At 37.4% G+C, this 27,103-nt stretch overlaps 1 protein-coding gene across 4 annotated transcripts in view; it reads left to right on the plus strand.

Annotated features, from left to right (window-relative positions):
- Positions 1 to 200: 200 nt before the first annotated feature.
- The window catches only part of DPH6 (diphthamine biosynthesis 6), a 352,580-nt gene continuing 325,677 nt past the window's right edge, over positions 201 to 27,103 (plus strand). For all 4 annotated transcript variants that reach the window (XM_067558060.1, XM_067558063.1, XM_067558064.1 and 1 more), the window contains exons 1-3: positions 201 to 338; positions 5,716 to 5,810; positions 7,988 to 8,181. In XM_067558060.1, coding sequence (XP_067414161.1) covers positions 316 to 338; positions 5,716 to 5,810; positions 7,988 to 8,181 — 312 coding nt within the window. In that variant the 5' untranslated portion in view covers positions 201 to 315. The remainder of the gene's footprint in view (positions 339 to 5,715; positions 5,811 to 7,987; positions 8,182 to 27,103) is intronic.

Raw genomic sequence — 27,103 nt, forward strand, 5'->3', positions numbered from 1 at the left:
CCGCTGCAGCCGCGGCCCGAGCTGCAGGGGCGGGGCGCTGGGCCGGCGCAGGGAGAGCGCGGCTCGGGCCGCCGCCACTCCTCGGCCCTTGGGTTCAGGCAGCCTCGGGGCCGCCCTGGGCGGGTCTGACTCTGGCGGCCGGGGAGGGAGGGGAGGAAGGAAGGAGCCGGGCCGGCCAGCGCGGGTGTATAGCGGCGCGTGGTGGCTCGGCAGGGAGGGCGCCGGCTGCAGCAGCCTGCAATAGCGCCCGGCCCGCGCGCCTGTCTCTCTCAGCCTCCCCCTTAGTGTCAGCCCAGGCCGGGGGGTGCGAGCAGCATGAGAGTAGTGGCCTTAATCAGGTAACGTGGCTATGGGGGGAGGGCTCCTCTGCTGCACAGACTAAGCCACACGCACCTCACGAGTCACCGCCCCCGCTCGGCACCCCCCTCCAGCCCCTTCCTGCTTTCCCTCCTCCCCAGCCGAGCAAGGAGTTTCCAACAGCCCTCTTCTCCCCAGCCTGCTGCCCGCCCCTCTCCCGCAACTGGTTGCCTCTCAAGTGGTGGGTGAAGAGCGAGCCCTGTGTGCCCCGTAGGAGACCTTGAACAACTCCAGAGTCCTCCTGTCCTGTCTCCCTCTCTGCCCTTGGTGGGTGTTGAACATCCTTCCTGTCACACTTAAAATAAATAAATAAAGGCCCTTCCTTCCTGCCATCATTGCTCTCCCCAGTGCCTTCTAGCGTGCTCTGTGTTGTTCGTGGCTGCCATCCACCCCAGAGGCAGCTGCATTTTGGGGGTGCCCTGTAATTGTATGTAATGTGTGTTGGGAGGAATAGTGATGTATAAATGTGAGCTGCAGATTTATTTTTTTCCTGTGAGGTAGGCAGGGGCATTCTGGAGAAATACAGACCTGCTGTCCTGTCTCACTTGTTTGGTGAGAGTTTCACTTATTTTCAGTTGATTTTCAGGCTATTTTTTTTCTTTCCAAGTATCTCCCTCTCACAATTGATTTTGCAAATATGTGTTTCAATGAGACATTTAATCTCACTCGTAATTTATAAAAAACCTCACTCATTTATGCAGTCAGACAGAGCTTGACATAGCCCTGTGTCAGAGGGACTGTTTCCCTTACCCTTCAGCTGCTTTGTTTTCTGAACTTCTCATATTCTAAATAGATTTTTGTATTTTTAGATGTGTATTTAAATGATCTTTTCATTGAAGAAGACAGCTAGATTCTTTCCTTGAGAAATGATAGTAAATTAAATGGTTCATGTAAGTCAGGAATGTTATCCAGGAACCTGTGCTTGTGTATTGTGTAAACACTGATATTTTTATTTTTTACTAATGTTCAGATCCTATAATTGACTCTGCTTGGGCAAAGCTCTGCAACCTGCATGAAGCCCCATTGAAGTTGTGGTTTGGCCATGGAGGTGACTTATGAAAAGAGGCTGAGGGAACTAGGCTTGTTTACTCTGCAGAAGAGAAGAGTGAGGGGGGATTTGATAGCAGCCTTTAACTACCTGAAAGGGGGTACCAGGGAGGATGGAGCTAGGCTATTTTCAGTGGTGGTAGATGACAGAACAAGGAGCAATGGTCTCAAGTTGCAAAGGGGGAGGGCTAGGTTGGATATTAGAAAAAACTTTTTCACTAGGAGGATGGTGAAGCACTGGAATGGATTACCTAGGGAGGTGGTGGAATCTCCATCCTTAATAGTTTTTAAAGCCCAGCTTGACAAAGCCCTGGCTGGGATGATTTAGTTGGGTTTTGTCCTGTTTTGAGCAGGGGATTGGACTAGATGACTTCCTGGGGTCCCTTCCAACCCTAATACTCTATGATTCATGGAGGGTCCGTTGCAGGACCAGCATTTAAAATTATCCCAAGAGAAAATATACAGCAAAAGGGATTTGTTTTTTGTTGTGAAAAATTGTGTTTTTTATCCAGATTTGTTTTTAATAGCAGACTAACACAGTCAGTTTCCACAGTTTCTACTCTCAACTCTTGTGAAAAAGGGAAGATTTCAAGTTCCAGGAGTATTTATTTTGATGTTCACTATGCAGTGAAATGTGTTAAAATGAAATAAAATCCTAAAAACAGGTTTGTAACATGACTGGTATTTATATGGACAATTTTAATAGGCTAGATTTATCTTAAGAACATTTTTAAAGAAGTTTCTTGTTTTACAGGAACATCAAAGTCTGATTTTTTTTAACTCACTGCAAGTAACAAAAGAAAGAGAGAGAAAATTTCTCTTTTGAAAAAATATATTTCTTTTGTGCTTTTGTTGGGCAGGAGTAGTATCTGAAACTACTTTTAATTCATTTTTTTGGTATTGACAATATTTAAAGTTGACAGTCTCTTTCTAAGGTGGTAGTGACTGAATAAACCCCAAAATGTATCTTGCGCTAAATCAGAAACCATGAGGGATTTTAAAACCAGTTTCATCTGTCTTTAAATAAGTTTCCCTACCTTCTCCCCAGTCTTTAATTAGTTTAGATTTTTTTTTCATGAATAGTGACATGCAGGAATATGAAGGACATATCCTTTTCAGAGGTCTTGGATAGTGTTAAAGTAATCTTTATCTTCTCTTTAATTTTTTTCTTTCATATTCCCCTTGTCTGTAAGTCTGCCCATCATTGTCCCTGTTGCCAATATTTGTCCGAACTGTGATTGTTCCTCTGTTGAAATCCTTAGGAGTCTCATATCAACCATTGCAGTTTCTTCTTTTATTACATTTCCCAAATTCTAAATGTCAGGGTACCCAGAATGCCACAACCAGACATCTCTCTGTTCTAGGAACTCAGACCCTATCATTACCATTACTGGCCTTCTATTATTTTCCATATCCCAGTGATACTCAAACTATGGTTCAAGAGCTCGTGCAGCTTTTTGAGGGAGGCCTCAATCTTGTGGAATCCTTTGACTGGTTCTCACATTTGAGGCTCTGTGGGTAGCATTGAAAAAAACAGTCAGATGTTGTAGTAATCCTGTCTCTCCCTCCAACTATTCAAGAGTTTGAGGTGTGAAGGAGAAGGAGGGAAGGAAAAAGAATAAAAAAACCCTGACCTTACTCCATCAGCTAGTAGGAGAAAAAAAGAGAGAGCAATAGAGATGAGAAACACTTCTTTCTCTCCCAGAGGCTGGAAAGCAATGGAAGGAGCCAAGAAATATTTCGATAACTGGAGTCCCTGAGAGCCACAAGACTATCATGGAGTGATGGCCTGATGTGATTGTGATGATGCAGTGTCATACTAAAATACCCCAACAGTATAAAGCTGGGACATCAGTTCATGATTATTTGGTGTTTCCATTGACTCTGTGGGGCTCTCCAGCTTATCACGGTTGAGTATCAGTCGAGGGTTGAATATTTTTGGACCCACACGCCGTCCCATGTGTGATCACACAGACTATTTTCCATCCCATTTGTGATTGTCGTCATGTCAGTGGCAGCAACAAAAATTGCAGTTGTGTAGAAGTGGTATTAAGAAAGGATTTTTATGTACAGCTTAGCTGTCTTTGTAGTGTTTTGAAAAAAGTTTATTACACTTTATTTTGGCCCTTCATTTCATCCCCCATTATCCTTCCATCTGTTCTTTTTCTTTCTCTGGAAATGAGGAAAGCCAGCATCAGTCAGCACTCTATAGATCATCAGTAAGTGGTCCGTAAACAACAGACTGGGACCCAGGCCCTAAAATCATGTCAAAGTACATCCTTCTTTTTTAAGTCCACCTTATTTTTTCTAGCAGTTTTTGAACTTAGCAGCTATTTTATTTCTCAGCATTTTTTATTTTAATACTGAAATGGTGTGATAATATTTAAGAACTTGTGTAAATTGGCAGATGTAATAAATGAGTCCTTTATTTTGTTGTTTACAAGAAAGATTACAGTTAAATTGTTTCTCATAACGCATGCCAGATTGGAAGCCAACACTGGATTTTCAAGTGTATGCCACAGATACAGCATGGACCGCAGCAATGCAAGTTTCCTTTAGTTTTGGCCCAGGAATATGCCTCAACCCTGTTTCGTTGGTCCCAATGTACCTCTGAGGTCTGAGAGTAATTCAGTTACCATGCCTATTAATTTAATGACCCTTTTCTTGGCAATGCTAGCAAGGGTGATATCAAGACTGGTGACTTAGGCTCTGAGTTTCTGAGTTTGCACCTGCAATTTTTCAGGCCCAAATAATTGTGGGTACATTTATAGTGTTTAGATATCTAGCTTCCTGATTATACTTGTAAGTCATGTAGGTTGATATGTAAGAGCTACACAATCGTTTTTGGCTGCAGTTATATATTGGGGACAAAATCAGGGGCTAAGCTGTGGACCTTTGAGAAAGAAGACTCTCTAAGGGTAAGGTTCTCTGTCCCATTACCATTCCCTGATCCACCTAGTTCTCATTGGTAACTAAGTGAACAGTAAGTAAATTAACTACCAAGCATATTATCTCAAAATAATAGAGATATGGCTTTACATTACATGGTCTTTCTGCTGTTTAGAAGAAATTTAACGTCATGGTTGGTTATAAAAGTGATTGAGCCCCAAACTAGAAACTTTCTAAAAACCTGTTCATTAACACATTAATGTTAATTTTAACAGCAATGGAATGAGAGAGCAATTAATTATATACAGATGGGCAAAGTATGGAAGCAAAGGATGCTGTATTGATTATATGAATCTTTTTCAGTTATTTTTAGTAGCACAACCAGTTAGGATCAGTGCAGAGGAGTTTAATATGCTTATAAGTAAAGGCACAGGAACTAAAGCTGCCTTACTACGATCCCTTTGTCAGCTCTGCCACACGGGTCATGCCTGAGGTGGGACTGTATGTGGGAAGGATGTATTGAGAGGTTGGGTGGCTCAGCATGTAGGTCTGCAGATATTTGGGACAGCGCTGCGGCCTAGAGGGAGCTGGGGACAGGCTGCCATAACAAGAAAACTGGGTAGGGCCTGTGGAGCAGCCAGGAATTGGGAGGACACAGAGGTGACTTAAAACCACCTTAGCCATCCCACCTTGGGCTCTCAGTTTTGTGCTTTGGCTCTTAGAGAGGTGCAGCACAGATTCTCTCCTCTGGTTGTGGTGTGGTGACTGTCAATTTGAAGATGGACTTTTGAAGTATATTGCTCTATATGTCAGATTGTTTTTGCTTTATTATTATTATTTATTATTACTTAATATTTGTTTAAGACTTGATTGTGAAATAGAAGCTTTTAGCATTAACTTTAATGGGAACAGGATTCAGCTTTTGTTAAGTTGACAGAGGGGGAGTATTCTTTTAGCTTTTGAATGTTGGATTATTAATTTAAAAATCAAATCTATTTTGCACTTTATTTATATTAAATATTATATTAACTGAGCAACTAGATGAGCAACAGGGACCTGTTGTGCTAGTTGCTGTAAAATGCACCTGTAATTAATTTTGCCTGCAGTTATATGGAGGCACAAAACCAAAGGTCAGATTGTGGCTGCTGATTGAAAAAATCTTTTTCTTTCTTTCTTTCTTTCTTTCTACCATCAAATTAGGAATTTCACATAAACCTTATGGATTTCAGAAATACTTTCTGTTGTTCTTGTAAAGAATTTGTATAGTACAGTTTGTTATTCTCTTTCATACTTCTTATCTGAACATTTTATTCCATGATCCTACATTATAATTTTGAAATAATCAGATAAAGTTAAAAAAGGGCAACAATGATTAGTCATGACCTTGCTTAATTGTCACATAATCTCTTTGTTTTATTCCAGTGGTGGAAAGGACAGCTGTTACAATATGATGCAGTGTGTTGCTGCTGGACATCAGATTGTTGCTTTAGCCAACCTAAGACCTGCTGAAAACACAGGTAAGAATGCCTCATTGCTTGTAGGAGACTTTCTGAAATAAGAAACAGTTGAGCCACCGCTGTGTCTGAATTAAACCCTTCTACTTTTTGCATATAGCTTCACATATGGCAGGTATCCTAGAAATCTTTACAGAGAAAGATGCAGGGGAGAGACAATTTAGAGAATTTATTAAAGCCATTCGTAAAGAAGCAAATGAGAGGAAACAATGCAAGAAAATAAAAAATGGTAGAAGAAAGAATTCTGCAATTTGAAAGGAGGAAAATGCACGAATACTTTCTTGTACTCTAGTAATGGGAGAATGCATGGGTACAATAAGGAAGGTAGTGAAAAATGAGTAAGGTTTAACATCAATCTTAAAATGAACAGGAAGGTTTGAGATTTGAAAAGGAAGTGACTTTTGTCCCAGTGGGAGGGGAATAAGGCAGCAAAAGGTAAAGGATATCAACCTCTCTGTCCAAATTGTGAAGATTTGTGAGGGAAGCAGAGAGTGAGGTGTGCATGCTGGGAGGAGGAGGTCATATGTGAGTCATTCGTAGATTTAGATGAATATAAAATCAGGGAGTAGGTTGTGGCATTTTATTCCCTTGGTACTCAGGACAAAATATCTCTAATCTTATTGAAATATGTTTGTCGTAAAACTAATTTATCCGTATCAAAAAATGTAGAATGTTGTCATTCTAATCATAAAATGATCCCTTTACGTGTATCTAGTAGGAAATATGGTGGAAAGTTAATTGAGGTGCTCCTGGCAGCAGTAGGGCCTATCCCATTCATTTTATTTTATTTTATCTGCTACCACTGTTGCCTGAAGACCCCCAAGGAATAAAGTAACTGCACATTCAGAACTAAATGGTAGATTAAAAGGGATCCTGTCCATTTTTTTCAGGCATAAAATTTTATATAAATTTAAAAATACTCTGTTCTAGTAAAACCAGCTTCTCTGGTCCTGCTTAATTTGTTAGGATTATAGAACCCTGTAGACCATTTTGATCAAATACCCACCTCTGTTACTATGGGAAGTCACCATATACATTATAAATACATTGCACACTATGGTAAAGTAAATTACACTTATTGATAATGATCGGTTTTGGCATATTATGGTTACATCACAACTTGGTTCACAGTTTGTTCCAGTGATGCAGGGACCTTTCCTTTTAAGCTATTCCATGTGGGCTCAGAGGCCTGCCATCACAGAGCAGCTTGCAGGATAATGGCCAAAGTTAAGGGAAGTTCCAGTATTGTTAAGGGATAGCTTTAAAATAAAGTTAACTCTATCACATTTTACCAGTGAATTATAAGTTTGAGCAATAATTAAGTGTTCTTTATTATTGGTCAATTGAACAATTATCAATAATGATTCCAATTGTTGGATAACCTGAGATATGTAAAATGTGAATTGCAAAGTTTGGGGTTTAATATAATCTACATGTGCTGCCTTTTTTGTTGTTATTCATTTGCCAACTAATTGGTAAGAATGTTTAGTGAAATTTGTCTCTTATTTAAAGCAACAGGATCAAGAAGTTTGGTGAGTTCTACCTTTAGTTTTTAAAATGAGGCGATTGAAAACTCCTGGATGCAACAATAAAGATTTCCCTTTCTTCTCAATGCATTAAACAATATAAAATGACTGCCCTCTGTTGTTCCATTTATACTGAAATAACATGCTTTGAGTATTGTCAGTATTAAATGTATTAATAACTAAGTTTCAGGACATTTTGAAAGCCTGTTTCTAACCACCAGAATAAGTGCTGCAGTGTGTTCTATGTATATTGCACTAAGTATGCTGAAACAGAGGTATAGACCTTGGGTATGTGCATCTGGGCTTGTGCTTCTGTTGAATAGCAAAGCAAAACTACCATTGGCTTCGCTTGGTTCCGAGTTGGATCCATAGTAAGGGATTTGTGGATGAAGCACTGCAAATGGTAAGGGAGAATTGGATACTTTCATTGAGAAGTAGACGTTTGCATGAGATACGTTGTTATACATAAATATATGTGGGGAGAAATCCACTTTCTTTTATTCCATGTTTGTAGAGATGCCCTCACGTATGTGTGTGTCAATGAACTAAAGAATACTCAATTTTTGGTACTCTTAGTGCTTAAAGTATCATGGTTTTCTATAAATGCTAAATGATGTACTTAGTGTCATGTTTGTCTTTATTTAATTGTGGCAGAAGGGACAGATGAGCTGGACAGCTACATGTATCAAACAGTAGGACATCATGCCATAGACCTGTATGCTGAAGCAATGGATTTGCCTCTCTATCGTCACACCATAAAGGGTACCAGTGTGGACACTGGAAAGGTGTATACCAGGTGTGAAGGAGATGAGGTTGAAGATCTTTATCACCTTTTGAAACTTGTTAAGGTATGTTGCATGAGGAGTTTTACTTTTCAGAATATCAAATAATTGGAGAGCGTTAAATAAAGCATATTTATTAGTTTAAGTAAATGGCCCACTCCTCATGGAAAGTTTTTTTTTTTTTTTTTTTTTTTTTTTTAAAATCTTTTTTTAGATGTTTCTGCTCCTGTGTAGTAATTATTTTCTTTTCTGTTGTTCTTCCCTATAGTGTAAATTTAAGTGAAATGGGGGCTTAGTTTCTTAATCTGTTGTTTATTCTCCACTTGAGATAGACCATACTGATGATCCCCCACTTTAAACCAGAAACCTTGATCATATACAATAAATAGATGTCCATAATAATAAAAAATTGTCTGCCAAAGAAAATTCAGAAAATATCCTATTTAAAAAGAGTTATTTATAAAGAGAGAGTGATCTAAAGTTCTCTGAGGTTTACGCAGTTGAGGTAATATTTTGCTTGTTTCCCACTGGTTCTCTCTGTGTGCATTTTGTTTATTAGTGTATAGGAAGTGTATGCATTTGCTTTTGCATGGACTTAAATACTGTAAAGTAAAACCCAAAGTGATAGGATAATATTAATACTGCATTTCATACTCAAAAGTACTTTACAATTATGATTTTGATGTTGGTAGTGCAGTGCCTATGTTCAAAATCTATTATATACTCAGCAGTAGCCTAACCCAGTGTTTTTAGCAATAAAATCATGCTTTCAATAAAAATGTACATATTTGGCTAAGACACTGAAATTCTGCTTTTTTCAAAAAATGTCATTTAATATGTCTGTCAGAAAATGTCATTTAATAGTCACCTGGGTTCTAATCCAGAGTCCACTGAAATCAGTAGAAAGATTTTCTGCTATTTTAAAAAAAATGTCATGTGATCTTTATTCACTTGGGATTTTATTCAAGCCCCACTGAATTCAGTAGAAAAACATCCATTGGTTTCAATGGATTTTGGGTCATAGACAGGAAAGAAGGAACTTTGAATGACAGAGTTAAAGTTTCTTCATTGTCCTGAATATCTTTCAGCTGATTATATTTGAGGTTTCCAGAATACATAATCTTATTTTTGTAAAGATCAGTATTAATTGTGAAACTTATCACTAAAATGAAATGATTAATTTGAGTATTATTTACAATCCTAGAAAAAGACTTCCTTAAGTTGCCTAAAAGATAATTTTTATCTTTGATTTAAGTATTCAGTGCCTTTCCAATTATAATTTTATTTATAATCAGATTTGTAATTGATAAACTGAAAACTTCATGCTTAAAATTCTTGTTCATTATTTTATAGTAAAAAATTGTGTAAATAATTTGGTTGTAAGAAGAAAGTTATAAAGATCATAAGCTATCACCAATGCAAGGTGATATCACCAATGCAAGGGTTTAGACCCATTATGTCATTCTTTGATTGTTTTAAGCTTTATTTAATTTTAGTATAAAAATTTTGGAAGTTCTGGATTGGTTAATCTTTCCTCTGAAATTGCTGTCTTTCTGGCTGCTATCCTACTGCAGTCTCTTCTGGTGGAATGGGTGATATCTCTTGGATCCTCTGAAGTCACAATCAATGCCACTGTGATGTAAAGCCAGTGGGAAGTGACCTGAACTCAACACTCTATACTCCTACCCTCTGAGGTTATGTGTTACATTTTCTCAAAGCTCTTAGGGCGAAATCAGTGGCAGAACTCTCATAGGTTTCAGTGGTGCCAGGATTTTACCCATAGTGTCCATTAGTCTGGAGTACAAGATTCTTGATGTTCCTTTGAAATCTTTGTGGAACAATAGGGCTGCACAGATAGTCCAGAGAGGTCTGTAAAGTTTTCTTTTTAAACAGAGTATGCATAGTAGTCAGGACAGGAATTTGAGGAAATAAGTTGCAGCACTTTTAAAAGATTTTTGAAACACGACAGCATTGGAGAAGAGAAGTACCAGTATACGCTATCTGTTGGAAGCTTCATGTTAACAGCTTTCTGAGGCTGGGAAAGATAATAAATTATTGATCAATTTAATTAAAAATGGGGAGATTAGTGGCAATTAAGATGAAATTTTCCCTTTCGATCCGTGCTGTCTTTGGAGAAATGGATGCTTTACCATTATCTTTATAGTAACAGTCAGTTACGATATAAATTAATGCTAATGTTAAATCTTGACAACTTCTGCTTTGCAAGTTCGTACACTATAATTATAACTATAGTTGAAATAGATGTTATCAAATTGTCTGGGACTAAATAACTGCTTCTTTCTTGTGTGGAAATATTAATTCCACTATAGGATATTTTATAGACATAAATATCAGAAATACATTGCCTTTATGGTAGACGTGTAACCATGTCCTTACAGTCAAACCCATATTTGAAATTCTGGTGCAAAAATTGTCATGGAGATCTTAAATATGCTAGTGAATAATTGAGTAATTATAGGGAAGAAAAGGAATGTAGAAGAGCTATTATTCCTTATGTTGATCTTCACTAGTTTTTAGAAAAAGTTGGAACTGGAATTTTTTTTATTTTTTGAATGTTAGTGACAACATTGAAATAATTTGATTGATTTTTATTTTTAGCATTTATTTATTATAGTATGCAGTTTTGTAGCTTTAACATGCAAGTCTTTAACCAACAATATTTCTTTTCTAAGTGATTCAAATTTTATTAAGATGATGTTACAATATAATTTTTTTTTTAACAGAGAACGCTATTTGCTTCCTGTTGAAAGCAGGAAAAAAGAGAACTGATGAAGGTTTTTAATAATTCAGACTTCTACTAAAAGTCTTGAGTTGTAATAATTTGGAAGCAATGGCCAAAATAACATAACTCTCTTTTTCATGTAATGCTTTGGATCTAAGGATGCAGGAAAGGGTGTGCCTATATGAATCCACGTAATATGTCTAGCTTTCAGTTTGTAAAGTATATTTATGTTACAAGTTCTTGTTTAATAATAAATTAAAACAAACCACACTGAAAAAAACTAATATGAATTGAGAAGTATTAAACATTTTAAAAAACAATTTTATGGAAACAGGATTTTTTGAAAATGTAAATATTCCCCTGCAGTGTTGGAAACCACCACAGCAGTTTCGTGCTGGTGCATAAGACTCATAAGAAAGTGAAAATGACCCGCAGACAAATGCGAAACTGACCATTCTGGTGTTGTGGTCCAGACTATGTGAATTGTGTGAAGTAAATTACATTTATTTTCAATAGTCTAATGTCTTAGTAGGGGATAAAGATTGTTTAGGGGGTGTGTGTGTATGTGTGTGTAAGACATTAGACTGTATATGTATTAGCTTCAAACTATCTATCTAATCTATCTATCTAAATCCAAAACTAAACAATCTACTTGCATTGATGGCCTCAGTGACTGGTCCCTTCCAATCCCATGTGTAACATGTAGGAATACATATAGTCTTCAGTTTATAGTACTATGTCTGTTGAACATGGGATATATAAATCCTGAACTCTAAAGAGTAATTTAATTTAATATGCTGGGCATGTCACTCAGTGGGGCTTACTGAATCCATGTGTCCAACCATGTGTATTTTCTTGCAGGATTGGGGCCTAACGTCCTGTTTCAACAAAGCATTTGAGCATCTGTTAAAAGCCCATGCTTAAGTCCCATTGGCTTCAAGCATTTAAGTTGTTTATTGATTGAGGCCTAAAATGGTATCAGATTTCCTTCGTAATATGAATTTTCCTTTAGGGTCAAGTCCTCCCCCTCTTTGTGTGTGTTCAAAGCCTGAAAAGTGCTGGAAGAGCTGTGGTTCTTTGCCTTCATGGGTGAAGGGAGCAGGCCATGGAGAGCCTGTGCCAGAAGCATTCTCAGAAGCACCTATCATCCATCAGTCAATCACAGGCACTTAAATGGCTCTCCATTAGTATAGTGTGTGCAAGGCACAGGTTGGAGTGGTGGAGGTGTAGGATGTTTGTCTGAGACATGTGGATCCTGTGGTTAAAACCTGTGTCTAGGGAGTGGGTACAGTGGACCTGTAGACAGTACAGCTGGATGCACATTACTTTGTTGGTGCTCAATACCAGGCTGTTTGGTTTTGGTGGAGGATTCTACCCTCCACCAATCTCCTGAACAGATCTTCTTACTCATACTCTGCGACGGAAACCAGAACATGGCCATTAGTTGTTAAGATTAGCATGTGTTGCTAAGACAGTTAACCTTTACAGAGTTCTCCAGGTGCATTCTGTGCGTCCGATATACGTGTGTGTCCATGTCTGTGTGTGTGTTATAGATCAGGGGTTCTAAAACGTTTTTTTGCTGGGACCCCCTTTGAAATGTGACGACTCTCTCCCCATATCATGCCATCCTTACTTCTGCCGTGCTGCTGGTGGTGACGCTGCCTTAGAGCTGAGTGCCCAGCCAGCAGCTGCTGTTCTCGTGACCCCTCTGCAATAGCCTTGCGTCTCCCTTTTGGGTCGGGACCCTCACTTTGAGAAATACTGGTACAGATCTTGTTATTAATAGGAGTTTTTTCTTTGAAATATTGGCTTGTCCTTTGCCATAATAAAATCTTTTGACATGATTATTCTTGAGTCTTCTGGAAAGATTATCCCAAATATTTATAATTCTGTTTATAATTTATTTTAAAGAGATTTATGTGAGCCCATTTACCAAGTATGATTATTTCATCGTCTTTTGCATATTTCAAAAGTTATTTTGAGTTCAGTGTAAGTTCCATGTGTGGAGGGCTTTGCAGGGTTAGAGCCTTAAAGTTTACTAAGACATTTGAAAAAAACAGGTATAATGGACTTGTGGACTGCAGGATAATTGCAGTATATTCCACTGATCATCAGCTAAAAAATAAGTAGTGCAACTAAATCAGTTAAATAAAATGTGTTGACAAAAATATTTTAATGATTAAAATCTTTGCTTGCTGGACCATATCGTGTCATTACTTTTTTTGGTGGGGGACAAGAAGAAGAAAGTAGAGTAGAATTCTGCTTTAAAAATGGTGACATAATATGGCTCATCAATCAGATTGGATGGCATTTAAAACCCACAAAAGCCCCAGTCGGTAAGAATCAGCATAAAAAACATATGCCTTTTAGTAGCAGCAGCAGCAGAAAGCTGTATAATGAATTGTAAACCTATTTTTAAAAATTAATTTTCAAGATCAGGGCTATATGGTCTTGGAATAGAAAAGGACTGATACTTATTCAAAGACAGCAAAATTTTTTGTTTACATTAGGATTAATATTGTGATAGCTGAGTAATGTTCCAACTCTTTTCTGCTCTTGTATTGTCCTGCACATGTCAATGGGCTTGGTGATCCCTTGACATGTAGTGAACAGAAGGAGCCAAATTCATCAGTCAGGGAACAGGAGAGCATTGGTTTGATAGCACCTCCTCCCCCTCCAGATCTCATGGAATGTCCTGTAGGTACATTGCTGCTTTGGGGTTCTATGGCAAGGGGGCCAAGGCTGGAGATGAGAGGATGCAGCACTAGGTCATTGTTACTCTCTGTGGATACATTGCATCGTATAATATAAAGCTTTTGAATCCAAAAGCTGTCTGGCTGTAACCTCCTTTTGCTAAGGAAACAGCCCTCTTTCTCCACAAGACACTTGCTACTGTAGCTGGCGGGAAAAGTGAGCAGCACGCCAATTCTGCTTAGGTGACTCTGGTTTTCTCTGGCTGCTTCAGGCCCATACTCCTGGTCCTCTGTTGGCTGATGGATACCATCAACAGAACAGAGGAAACTCCATGAATTAAAAACTCATGGTGTTTCCCTTCCCAGGTTTTACCTTAATATCTGAGGTGTAAACTATAAAAAAGATGGCAAAGACCATGTAGAAATAATAATCTGGATTTTAGGTGTGTAATTCTGCAACTCTTACTCTCACTGTTAGTCCCACTGATCCCTAATTTGCATGAGTAAAGACTCGTATGAGTAAGGATTGCAGGATTTCCCTGTGACTTTTAGGCATAATGCCTAGTCCTGCTTTCATTTAAGCCAGAAAGAGACTTGAGGAACCAAATATGGTAAATAAATTGTGGAACATTACCTGCTCTATTTCAAATCCTAATGGACTGGATTTTTTTAGATCTACCTGCTTTGTTTGGTGCCTTCTAACATTACAGAAAAATGTTTTCTAGGAGATTCTGGGTAGGGCAACTGGACTTTGGGGAACCTATAAAGAAGAAAAGACAAGTTCTCAGTTGTTGCTATGCATATTACCATTTAAGCCTGGGTAAAAGGAAGACTTAAAATTCATTGCTGCTTTCATAAATATTTAATTTTACCAGTTATCTAAAGTTGCTCAGTCTGGGAGGAGCCCTTCTAGAAGGTGGGTGTGTGTGTGAGAGAGAGAAGCGGTGATATAATGGTGTATCTTTTGCATACAGTTAGATGATTTCTGCTTTGATTATTGTTGATTCATTTCTTTTAATTTGTCCAGCATTTCAGTTTGGAAGCTATGAATGAGTATTGTTTTCTAATGATGTACATAGATTTTTAAAATCAGTATACAAAAGTACAAACTGGAGAATTAGTGGCCAATAAACAACTAGTAACATATTACAGATGTTATCAAGAAAACTGAATGCATTACACAAAATCTAACCTTTTTGGTATAGCTATATCTCATAGTCTGTGTTCAGATTAGAGGTAAATTGGGTTTGGTTGGTGGTTGGCTGCATAACATGTTTAACGGCCTACATATGAGATTACTGATATGATGGTAATACATAAGTGTTGCATATATTGTATTATAACAGTATGGTCATTGCAACTGTTATATTGTTGTTACCCACTGCTATTGCTAGATTTAAAGTACTGTCTGTTATCAAAGTGTTGTTAAATATTTGTACAGCTAAACTATTTGTCAACTGTGCAACGTTTCTTTGGACAAACTTTTTAGGACAATATTATTTCATAATTATTTAATTGAAATCTTATTTACCATTTCTTTGACTGTCACAAATTTTAAAAAGTGTTTTTTACAGCTTTAGTACCCTAGAGATTGGCTAGAAAATATTACATCCAATTTTGTTTAGTTAAGTCTAAATTTGCACATACTTAAAACAAGAACTCCTCTGGTTTTTTTGGTCTTAAATCATGGATTTTTTTCAAAGCATTAGTTCTTCTTGCTAATTTCACCATGGCCTTCCCCTTCATCAAAAGGAGTTACAATGTTACTTACAATGTGCTGTGTTCACTTCAAGATGCACACTTTGCTCTGATTTGTGAGTTACATGTGGACGCTGAGAGGAAAGAGTACTTTCTTGTCTTTAGTTAGTGAATGGAAGGATGACAATATAAAATATGAAAGAGCTTCAGTGAAAGTAACAATGCATTTATATAGATACTAAATTAATAATAGGTTAATTCATAATAATACTTTAAAAACTTTTAACCTCAGAATCTAAATGTCCTTTTTATCTAATTAATTAAGTAGCTTATCACCCCTTTGGGTAGGTAGTACTCTGCCTCTTGTGCTTATAAGTAAATTCTGAAGACCTAAACAGGTGGTCAGTAAATTGGTTGCACAGCTCCATGGTCTGACCATCTAACTCCATTCCTTCCCAATCAAACAGAATTTCATTATTCTCTGTTTTTTTTCTGTTGAATGAATCTTGAATCTGTATGCTGGTTCCTTTAAACCTTCCTGATATTAAATGGAAAAAGTTACAGAATACAAAAATTGCAGCAGGTGGTAGGCAGTCTTCATGGAGAAGTTTTAAAGAGCATAACCACTGATGTGTTTAGACTTTAAAATAACTGCAAACCAAGAGGGGTTAGTATAGTTCTAATTTTTTGATGGATAAGCTTTATATAGTACATCAACTGAGATTTACAATTTGCAAACAGCAAATGAAATTCATAAGGTCAATATTTAACTAAACATGTTTTTTTATACCAATCTTTAAGGCAGCAGCCATAAGAAATGCAATAATGGCAGTTATATTTAGGACCTTCTGGTGCTGGGTGGGTACTAGTCATGTGGATTATCTATAGGTGAAAATTCTGGAACTATATTTCCTTCTGCCTGTAGTGCTTAAATGCTATGTTGCTTTGGGCAATAAAATCAGTGACTTAGGCTGAGAGAAAAGTATATAATTGGCTATCTCTTCAGGCCATGAATTTTTCAGCATAGATTACTGCATGTAGTTTTCATTTAGTGGATAAGTAGCCTCTCTTCCCTTTTAGAATGACTAAGTTTTGTTCTGCAAGAATTTGCATTGTACTTTTACACTGGTGACTTACATGGCCAGCAATTTGCTTTTGTTGATTCTCGTGTGGACCCTCTTGTCTTTTCTGGTGAAGATAGGGTACCGCTGTAGTCATTAACAATGAGTGGCATGGTGGATTCATGGAGGGAGGAAGTGGACAAGTAGTTGGCTGTGCAGTAAGGAGTGTAAAAAGAATTGTTTCCCTCTGTTCTTGTATGTGTTCTTCTATTTACAAGTTGAGGGCTGGATTCTAGCTTGAATTTTAAAATGAGGAAGCTTGCTATCAGCAGGATGCCTACTTTTCCCCACTTCTCTTCTGAAATGTTCTGGAGGGATCTGTTTTCTTTTCAGAGTAGGATCTTAAGCAACATTTCAGAGGTGCCTTCTTACCGTGAGAAATGCTGAACTTTATGTAAACAAGAGAGTCAGTGTATTTCCCTCTGTTAGGTGTGTGGAATTGTTTTCATTTACTCCCAGTTTTGTTGTGTTAATACTGAATAAGCAGAGACAGCTAGACTAATGCTGAAAGATGGTAAGCAAGCCTCAGGGCCTTTTCTGGTCAGCCTTAAACTTCTGATTGCCAGGTTTTCCTAATTTCCCATTTCCAGGGCATAGCTAGTGTGACCTTGCCTGCTGAATATGATGTTCTGGGTCTGCAAGATTCTCACATGCATTTGGAAATGGGCAGGCAGACATTGTTTACAGGACGCCAAATGAACTGTGCACTTACAGCAAGTTTGATAAACACACATTTCCTCCTTTTATCAGTGAGATTACAGAATGTGAAGTATGAGTTTCCAGTTTTACTCATTCCCTTCAAACCTTTTCCTGTTTAAAAACTGGGTCTTACTAATTGGATGCTGATCTGTTCCTAGGGTTTTTTTGTTTTGGTTTGGTTTTTTGTTTTAAATTCTGCTACTGATAGTTGACTGTTATTCCAGTACTTACCTAGGCCAGGTTTGGCAAACCTTCAGAAAGAAACTTTTCCATTGATTCAGCACAGAAGAGGTTCATCCCTATGAATGTAAAGTGAACACTAATTAACAGTAATGACTGCTAATCATGTTGCTTTTATACTCCTTTAGGAGCACTGCTATTATCCAATGTAGTTAAGTGAAATGCTTGTATATGAATCAACAATGCTGTAGTTCTTCTAGCAGCTATTGCTCACAATCAAGCTTTGAATAAATTAGTTAGCTAAAATTGGCTTTAATACACTGCATTGCACAGGGAGGAAGTAACCTCAAGTATTTTGTTAAATACCTTTAATGTTCAGAAAGTTATTATCTACAGTACTAGCATTTTGACACACGGCATTGTAGTTAAATGAAAAAAATCATGAAAGTATTCAAATCAGTTTTCTAAAAGTTATCAAAACTTTTTTTCTTGGATTTCATTAGAATTGCTTTCAAAGTGTCGTTCATAGATTCAGCAATCTCAAAAACAGCAACATTTGGATCCAATTGCAAGCCTGTCAAAATAAGAATGGAGTGTAGCACGTGAAAAAACATTTCTCTGTATAAAAAATACATTTACTTTTGTTAGAAACTATATATTCCTTAAATTATTAAATCCATTTATATTATTCCAGTTTTTGTAGGATTATGTATTCGGTATTTGTTAAAAAATATTTTTATATATGAGGTATTGTTAGTACCTAGCAAAAGCTCTTAGTTTATTTGTATGCATGTACCACACCTACAAAAATATATTGCCTCAGGAGGAGCCTAAACAATAATAACAAATTAATAATTTAAAGAAGCAATAGAAGAGTGTTTTGTTGTAGTTGTCAACTAAATACTGTGAAGCTTTATTTAGCATTTTTCTGTCTAACTTCTGTCTTTCACTAGCAGAAAATAGGTTAAGGTGGTGAATTTTAATAAACTGGAAGTATATGTATCATCTTTAATAATCATACAACTTTGATTGAAGAGTTTTTTTTTAAAAAGTCAAAAAGTGTGTAATACTTTCAGATCTCTGCTATGTGGGTTTGTTCCAAAGCCCATTGAAGTCAAGGAAAAGACACCCATTGATTTCAGTGGCTTTGGATTAGGCCGTGCTCTTCCAGGGTCTTCTGAAGAGGTGAAGATGACAAAATGTAGGATGAAGCTCCATTTTCTAGCACACTTTCCTTTCTCTTTTGATTGGTGCCTATTTTGGTTTTGATTTGCCTAACATGTAGCATGGTATGCAGTGTAGTTGTAGCCATGTCAGTCCGAGGATATTAGAGGGACAAGATGGGTGTCTTGGACTACCTTTCCCAGACCTGAGGAAGAGCTCTGTCTTGCTCAGAAATTTCTCTCTCACCAACAGAAGCTGATCCAATAAGAGAGACTACCTCACCCGCCTTCTCTCTCTAATGTAGTATGGTAGTCTATTCTCATGTTGGTACTTCTCCATCTGGAGGCTTATGTGAGTGCATTTTTTTCCACAGTTATTAGTATGTTCTAAGCATTTCTATGTGCATCATATGGGTGAGAGTCCACCAAGCAATGTCCATTAGTTCCTTGGTTATTCATGCATCAGTAGTTGCTAAACAGTTCTCTGCTTGATGTCTCCCAATGGGACAACCCCATCTGTTTGTTTTAGCATCTTCTCTTCTGTTTTTAGTACATTCTCCTATTTTTCATTGTTGTTTAAATTTGTTTTGTTAGCAGTTTGCTTTGGCCCTTTCTCCTTAACTCACCGATGGAGTTAATGTTAATGAAAGGCCTCAAGAGTTTTGTCATACTACTGTCAAACAGGATAGTAGAGGTCTCAGTATTCAGCATTTTTGGTTTCCTTACTGGCAACCTCAATGTGCTTTTTAGAGACAGAAGTAAAAAATATAATTAAAAATAAATAGTACTAGTTTGTGCTGCGGTAATTAATTGCTTTATATTATTTACACTGCCCTCATTAACCAGCATTAATGTGTATTTTTAAATTTATTAGCTTTTAATGACATGTAATTGTGATTAGTTCTAATAAAATGTAATCGAGGACAGGAAAGCTTTAATCTAATTGAACAATAAAACATTTTATCAAATTTTGTCTTCATAAGCATTTATTTCTTCTAGGCTTCTTCTTTTCATAAAGTGAATTTTACCTAAATATAGAATTAATTATTTATGTAAACTTATTTAATATTTCCCTCCCACTGATATCACATGTCTCTCTATTCAGTGTAATAATAACTTGACTCCATAATGTTGAACTGGACACTTACTGTTGCTAAACAGACACTGATCAGTACATTTAAATACTTTTCTTCTTGAAAGGGTAGGATTTCATTTGATATATATTTTCCTAGCATTACCACATTTAGAATAGAAATGATTGATTTGTAGCTGTCATTACAAAAAGGAAAAAAATAGAATTGGCCTTTTAAACAAAACTGCAATGAAAAGGTATTCTTCCCGTTGATAGAATTATAGAAGAATTGCATAAGTCCTCACTAGTTTTCATATTGATTGTGACCAGGATTCCAGTAATAGGTTGCTGTTTGCAAAGGATAAGGAGGTGCTATGATTAGTTACTTTTCCAGGGGAAGCACTACAAAAGGAAATGCCAAATGTGTGCATTGCAGTATTCCTCTCAGTCTGTTATGTGAAGTTTTTTTTTTTTTTTTTTTTTTTTTTTTTTTTTTTTTTTGAAGTCCAGTCTTCTTCAGAAACACAGCTTCTGTCTTTTTGCTTTTGCCTTACTATTGTATTAGGTTTAGTATATTTGCATACTCTCCACTCTGTGGTTTGTGTGTTTTTTGTGGTTTGTTTTTTCCTGTTTTTTTTTTTTTTTTCTGGTGACAGTTTTCTATTCTTGGGCCATAGAGCTTCAAAACTGATACAACAGTGCCCTCTATAGTGTGTCTGTAAACAGTTACTGAATAGATGCAGCTGGTTTGAGCATACAGGTAAAAAGCAGGATCTTTAAATTTATTTTTAGCTCAAGAGCCAGTTTTCTTAAGGAAGCATTTTGATTTTTACTGGCTGCTTTACATTCAAGAGGATGAACAAAAGAGACTATTCTGAGTCTTCTTTCAGATTTATTAGCTACCGCTTGTCATTACCCTGTGTCTATTCTCAAATTTTATCAGATATTCATCATAGTAATTTAAGATAGATGGAATTTTCTGAGTCATACAGACTGTTCTTGAAGTTTTTGTTTGAAGCTGAGCTTCAAAACAGAATATTTTTAAACTCAGTCCCTTTGTGCTTACTGCTCCTTCCTCACAGGATCTTGCCTGGTCTGCTTGGAACTTATGCTTGTTCATGAACTGGATACATAGACTTTATTAATGATGTTGTTTTAATTCACACAATGATTGAAGTATTTGTCATTCATTGGTACTCATTTGTCTCCCAAACTCATTTACTGTTTAAATTTCTTTCTTATATCTCATTACAGCTTACGTGCAAATAACTTTTTATCCCATGTTTTCTTCCCCACTAAAAGTGAAATATATTTCGAGGTCTTGCTTTTCTTTTTTTTTTTTAAACAAACACAATCAAAAACAACTTCTCACTTCTAGGATCCTATTTAAATATTATATGCTACAATAAAAAAGCATGACCTTTTATAAAAAATGTTTTAACTACAATTAGTTCTTTCTATAACAGCATCATAAAAGTCACTCTGTGAGAAGTCAAATGGCTTTATTTTATGATGGGGAGTGTTAATGTAAGTGTAGAACACACTCTTAATGCACTTCTATGAATTGAAAATCATAAGTCATTGCAGTAAATTATCTTTAATGATGTAACCATTGATGGCTATTCAAAACATTCCTGTATCTCTGATGATTTGTGTTAAACACATGACTGCCCACATCCCTTGGTACTTTTGAAAGAGTAGGTGAAAGGGTAGATTAATACACCAGCTTTCTACCTCTGAAGACCATTTTTACTGTGTCACAAGTGATAGGAATTTCATTTGTAGTAGATACTATTCTACATCACAAACCACTCTTGGCAGTATTTGAGATCTGATAATAAATGAAGATGAAGACTACATTAAAATGGCACCTTCTGGTCAGAGGTGAGGTGCTTTGAGAGAGTAATACTAGAAGCTTTGATTTTTGCCTACCTAGTTTATGGATAATCTCTAGCCTCTAGTCATATCGGGTCTTCACTTTTCAGCAGCATTTGTGATTTTTATATTCTGAAATACTGCTAGAAGAAGCAAATTATCATGGAACGTAGCATGTACCAGCTAATACAGCAAACACCCCCCAAATCTATTGTCTGTTGATTTATATGGGTTACAGAAATTAAAAGGACAAGGATGTATTTGTGAGCAAAGTAACTGATAACATATTAGCAGAAAAAAATGAAGAAATGTTAAAAAATCTGTTAAATAGGGAAATGGTTTTGCTTAACAGTTCTAAATTTAGTTATACTTAGATTTTGTAAAGTGATTGCACAGTTACTGCCAATATGTACAATCAGTTTAGCTATTTAACGTTTTCTTTGGGTTGAGCTGAATCTTGTTAATGATCTTCTTAGTGGGCTCTGTCTGTCACCTTCATAAACTTAATATAAGTGTGTTGAGCTGTCCTATATTTCAGTGACCATATTTTGTGGCTTTTAGGATAAAATCCATATCTACAGTATCTTTTTTTCTTTTTCTTTTTTCCTCCCTCTTTCCCCCATGATAACCCAGGAACATATCAGAAATCTGCAGTTGACATTGTGGATTGTTCTAATTTTTTTAAGTAACAAGCAATAACAGAGAAATAGCAGATGTTGGCCAGTAATGTTTTTAAGTGGTGGATTGGATTTCGTTTCTAATTTGTGAATTGGTATTTCATCTCTATTTTTAATCTTTTGGATAGATGCTATCAATGACCTTCAGCACTCACGCTTTCTTTAGGGAAATGTCCCATTAAAGACAATGGGAATCTTGCCTCAGTAATGAAAGTTGATTTAGGCACAATAAAAACATTTTAATAATCAAAATAAATATGGCAGTTCTTTAATTTTTAAAAACATTTTTAGGTAAGATTCAGTAGCAATGAGAAAAGTGTTTAATTTTAAACTGTAACCTCCAACTTAGACAAGATGCTGTGTATTGGAAAAAAAATGGATTAAGGTATATTTTCTTGCAATAAAAGTACCAAATTAAGAGTCAGTTTAATTAAAATAGTGATAAACATAGATTACATTACAGGAGACAGTGAGTTACAGCTGCTCTGTCTAGTGAGAGAGCCTGTATAATTTACCAAGACGGTACAAAGAAGTGACAGAACAGTCACTGCAGACTGTTACAAGAAATGTCCTGTTTATTCTACATACATTTCTTTCTTTAATTAAAATGTCAATGATAATTTTACAACCCTTCACCAAAAAAAAGCAATCTTCCCCTAAAAAGCCCTTTGATTTTTCATGTAGGTGGATTATGAGAGGAAACACTTGTGGTTTCTGACTGCAAAAATATAAAAGAAAAGAAAATTTTACAGACCATGTTGATATTTTCTCTTTCTGTGGTGCCTTATTCCATGAGAGAGACTGTTTGAAAGCATAACATTTTTAACAACAAAATACATTTTATCATTTTGCATATTTTTAAAAGTGCTGTGGGAACTGAAGTAGTATTCTTAAGGCTGCAATAAAGTGACATATATACAGCTAGATGATGAAGAGTTAGTGCTTTCCCTCCTTCCCTGGTTTTTCTTTTAATCCAGAACTATTTGATGTCCATTCTCTTGGCCTCTTTTGTTGCTGTCTTCCATGTTATCCACAGACCACACTTTTCCTGTTCTGTTCCTTACTCCGTGGCTTAGTAAGCCACTCTCTAGATAGCCAGTGGTGTTGCCTACACTCTGTTTGATGTGGTATGATACGAGATTTTTTGTCATATTTTTCATATTGTCTTAAACAATGATACCATCGTATACCAGCAAGGCACAATATATTACAGAAACTGTCACTGAAAGTAGAAGTATCGAATTACACACACACACACCCCTTTGAATTTCACTTTTAAGCTGTTGTTTGTGCTTCTCCAAAGCTTTGATAGCCATTGCTATCTAGCTGTTTGACTTTCCTATTTAATTAGTTTGTCCTTTCCCTGTGTTAATCTTTCATTCTGCTACAATTTATTTGTTTGGGTTTTTTTCATATAAGAAAAGCAATTCTCCTTTTGTTACCTTCTTTTAACTTCATTCAGTGTTACTCCAGGTTTTCGGCTGTCAAGATTTTTGGTGCTGTAAATACCCTCGTTTTCTGTCACACCCCAGTTATCTCTGTACTACTGCAGACCAGATCAGCATTCTTGGGAAAAATCTATCCGTCATTATTTATTACCCACTAGCCATAGTAACTTATTCATTGCCTGCATCATCATCCCCCAAAGTATTGCTTTACAGAAATGGTGATGTATGCTGCAAAGGGAAGATCAATAAATGCTTTCAGAGCAACTTTTACCGTGGGACTTAGATTTTATTTTTTTATACAAGGTCCATTATATTAGCTACAGAGAGGTTTTAGAATACTGGCATTAAGTATTCTGCTCTCCCCAGTGGAGAGACATTAATATGTTAACTAACTCCTATGGAGCAGCAGCGACTGCTGTAGTTAAGGTTGTTTAATGGTTTCCATTCTAATTCTCTAGTTTCAATAATTTATAACTTTCTGGAACTTTCATTTTTGGGCTGAAATTTCAGGCTTATCCCCAACCCAGCGGCGATGTTCTGTATATGATATACATTTGGTGGGTTCACTTTGAACCTGTATGGTACTCACACATATTCCTACACTAGCAGGGGAGAGCATTCCTGTGGAAGTCCTCACTACTTAAAGGAAAAAATTAAGAGATTTTGAGGAGTAGAACTTACTTCCACTCATCTGGAAGTTCTACTTTAAAGGCCTGGAAGCAGAGCAGGTCAATCAGCAAGCTGACCTGAAAAATATAATGGAGAGAGATTCTGGCAATCAGATATCTGTAACTACCTAAAAACAATATCCTGTAACATTTGACATTCCAAAGTGTTTTAACAAAAAGACCCATGTCCTTCAAAATTAAATGCAACAAAGAATAAGGCTTACCTGTCACGCATATATTCTGACTCTATTAGCCAAAGATAGAGTCATCTGCTCTCTGTTAGCATTTTCTTCTTTCTTGAGGTCCCACTTCCTCACTGTCAGAGCATCCAGTTATAACTTGAATGGTGGGTAGTGATATCTTTTGTAAATAGATGCTGTATTTAGAAAATTACTTGAAGACATTGATAAAAGAATGTTATTTAGGTTGCAAAGTTAAACTCTCAATGAATGTTTGTGTGTTCACTAATTATTTTGGCAGGCTGCCAAAATTTTCCTGAGAGGGGCAAAAAAGCCACCAAAGGAATTGTATGACTTTCAACAGTTTAAGTCTCATTAACACCTAAACAGCATTTTATGATACAAAGAAAAGGCACTACTCAGGCCTGAAGACTTTCTCTCTGTCAAATTTCAAAGGCCTCTTGCAAACAATGGACGTGTAGAGGACTGCTCCAAAAAAAGATGCAGAAATCTTTTACTATGGAAAATGCTAGATGTAGAGATTGCTGCCAGTTTCCCCTGTGATACTTCAATATTGAAAACTCCCTTCTTTTGTGATACCTACACTTGACAATGGTTACGTAGCTGGTGTGTTGTGACCATGGACTTCTCATATTCTCTTCTCAACTTCCTTTCCCATTTACTCAGGCTCAGAAGGGCCCACGATGCTTTGCCACTCCTTCCAGCCTATGGCACGGCTTTGTAGGTCTTGGAGTTCCAGTCCTTTTCTCTTCAAATGTCTCCTGACAATGTCTTTCCATCATATCCTTGGTCTTCCATGTCCTTCCTTGCTATCCTCTTCCTCTGATGTTTTCTTTGCTGGTATTTCTTTTCCAATTCTTATCACATGTCCAGCCCCCCTTCAGCATCTTTATCACTGAGAGTTTCAAGTTCATTCTCTTCCTCTTTTCTTCCACACATGCTCTGTCTTCCCTTTGCTCGCCTGCCATTCTCCTCAGTGTATTTCTACTACCTGAGACCACTGCTTCTTACATGATTAATAAATGAATTGTGTCACTGTTATCTTGTGCACCTCCTTTCTCTCTGTTCCCACTTATTGTTTCTTGTTACACGCTTCCCTTGTAAGCTCCTTATGTGTGTTAAGTGTCTAGCAAATGGTGGCCCAGTCCCTGCTTGGATGCTGTAGGAACTGCCACAATACAAATAATAATATGTATCCATATTTTAAAGTAATGACTTGCTTAAGCCTGTAACCTTTTGAATGTGCATTAATCGATGCTTTGGATACTGTTATGTACTGTATGTTAAAAGTCCTTGTTACTGCTTCTGGTGGTTATATGTATTGACAGACCCTCACTTTTCTATGTCAATAACTAACTTAAGTATAAACTAAAACACAGCCATAAAAACAGAAACATTTGTGAACTGGACATGCCCCTGCTTGGAGAAGTGCATCTATTTGCTATTTTTATAAGTCATGTATGGTCCAAGATCTCAGTTAGGAGGCATCAAAGGATATTGATTATACGTTTTGCCATTACTTGGATGTAAGGACGTCTGAAATGTTGTTCTATTTAAAAGGCTATAGAGTTCTTTGAATTATGATCAAAATAACACTTTGTGGAGCTGATCTTATCACCATCTGAATCTACAGAGAACACAAAACCATTAGAGATTAATGATGGTTCTTTGAGTGCTTGCTCATGTCCACTACATTGTAGGTGTATGCGCGCCTCTGTGCACGGTTACTGGAACTTTTTTCCCTTTAGCAGTACCCTTAGGGTCGGCTCAGGCGCCCCCTGGAGCCCTGCACACATGCAGCGGTATATGAGGCGCTGCTGACTCTACACCCCTTCAGTTCCTTCTTTCCGCCTGTGATGGTTGCTGGAACTGCTTTGACTTGTATCGCAAGTGCTCAGTCCCTTTTGTTCTCCCTTAATCATTTGTTTGTTTGTCTTAGGTAGATTATACCTTAAGTGTTGTTAATAGTGGTAGTTAGTTACTTAGGATAGTCCCGGCTGGGAGTTTGCTGGGAGCGGGGCATGCCCTAGTCACCGAGTTTCAAACCACGTACTTCCTGTGGGAAGGCCTTTCCAATGAGTTACCCCCATGATAGATGCCTAAAGTGCCTGGGGGAAGCTCATTGTAAGGACAAAATTTGTAAGGCTTTCAGACCTCGTACCCAAAAAGACAGAGAGATCTGCCTGAAAGCCTTACTGATGGAGGCAGCACTCAGACCAGCCTCCGAAGCAACTTGTTCTACTTTGGTACCGAGCATGGCATTGGTGCAGAGTGGCCAGCAGCACCAGCCCCACCTCAGCACCGGACTTCTTCCTCTCCGTTGAGAAAGAAGCAGCAAACGCAGCGCACAGAGTGTGGACGTTCCCCTGCACCGTCCAAGAAAGCGGGGTCGAGCACAGGGCCACACTGAAGCCAGACTGCGGAGACCCGCTTGACACTGCCGGAGTCTATGTTTCCAACCAGAGAGCCACCCCTGACTCTTGGGAGGGCATCTCTGCACCTGCCGGCGCTGTCGACACCGGAGGCGTTTCAGGTGGCATGGACCTTGTTGGCCTTGCCATGCTCCAGCCAGAGAGAAGGGGCCGGTGTTGCAGAGGAAGCCCGCATTGGGACCCCCTGGTTGGCTCAGGAGGAAGATCTCCAACAACCTAGTCGTCCCGGTGGAGGAGTCGATACAGCACCGCTCTCCCAGAAGTTTCTCCAGATCATGGTTGCTGGAACACCCCACATCGGTGGGCCACGGAGCGAGGT

This window comes from Emydura macquarii, unplaced genomic scaffold (assembly GCF_026122565.2).
Source record: "Emydura macquarii macquarii isolate MOO-44397 ecotype Brisbane River unplaced genomic scaffold, CSIRO-AGI_Emac_v2 contig_1876, whole genome shotgun sequence".
Lineage (NCBI taxonomy): Eukaryota > Metazoa > Chordata > Testudines > Chelidae > Emydura > Emydura macquarii.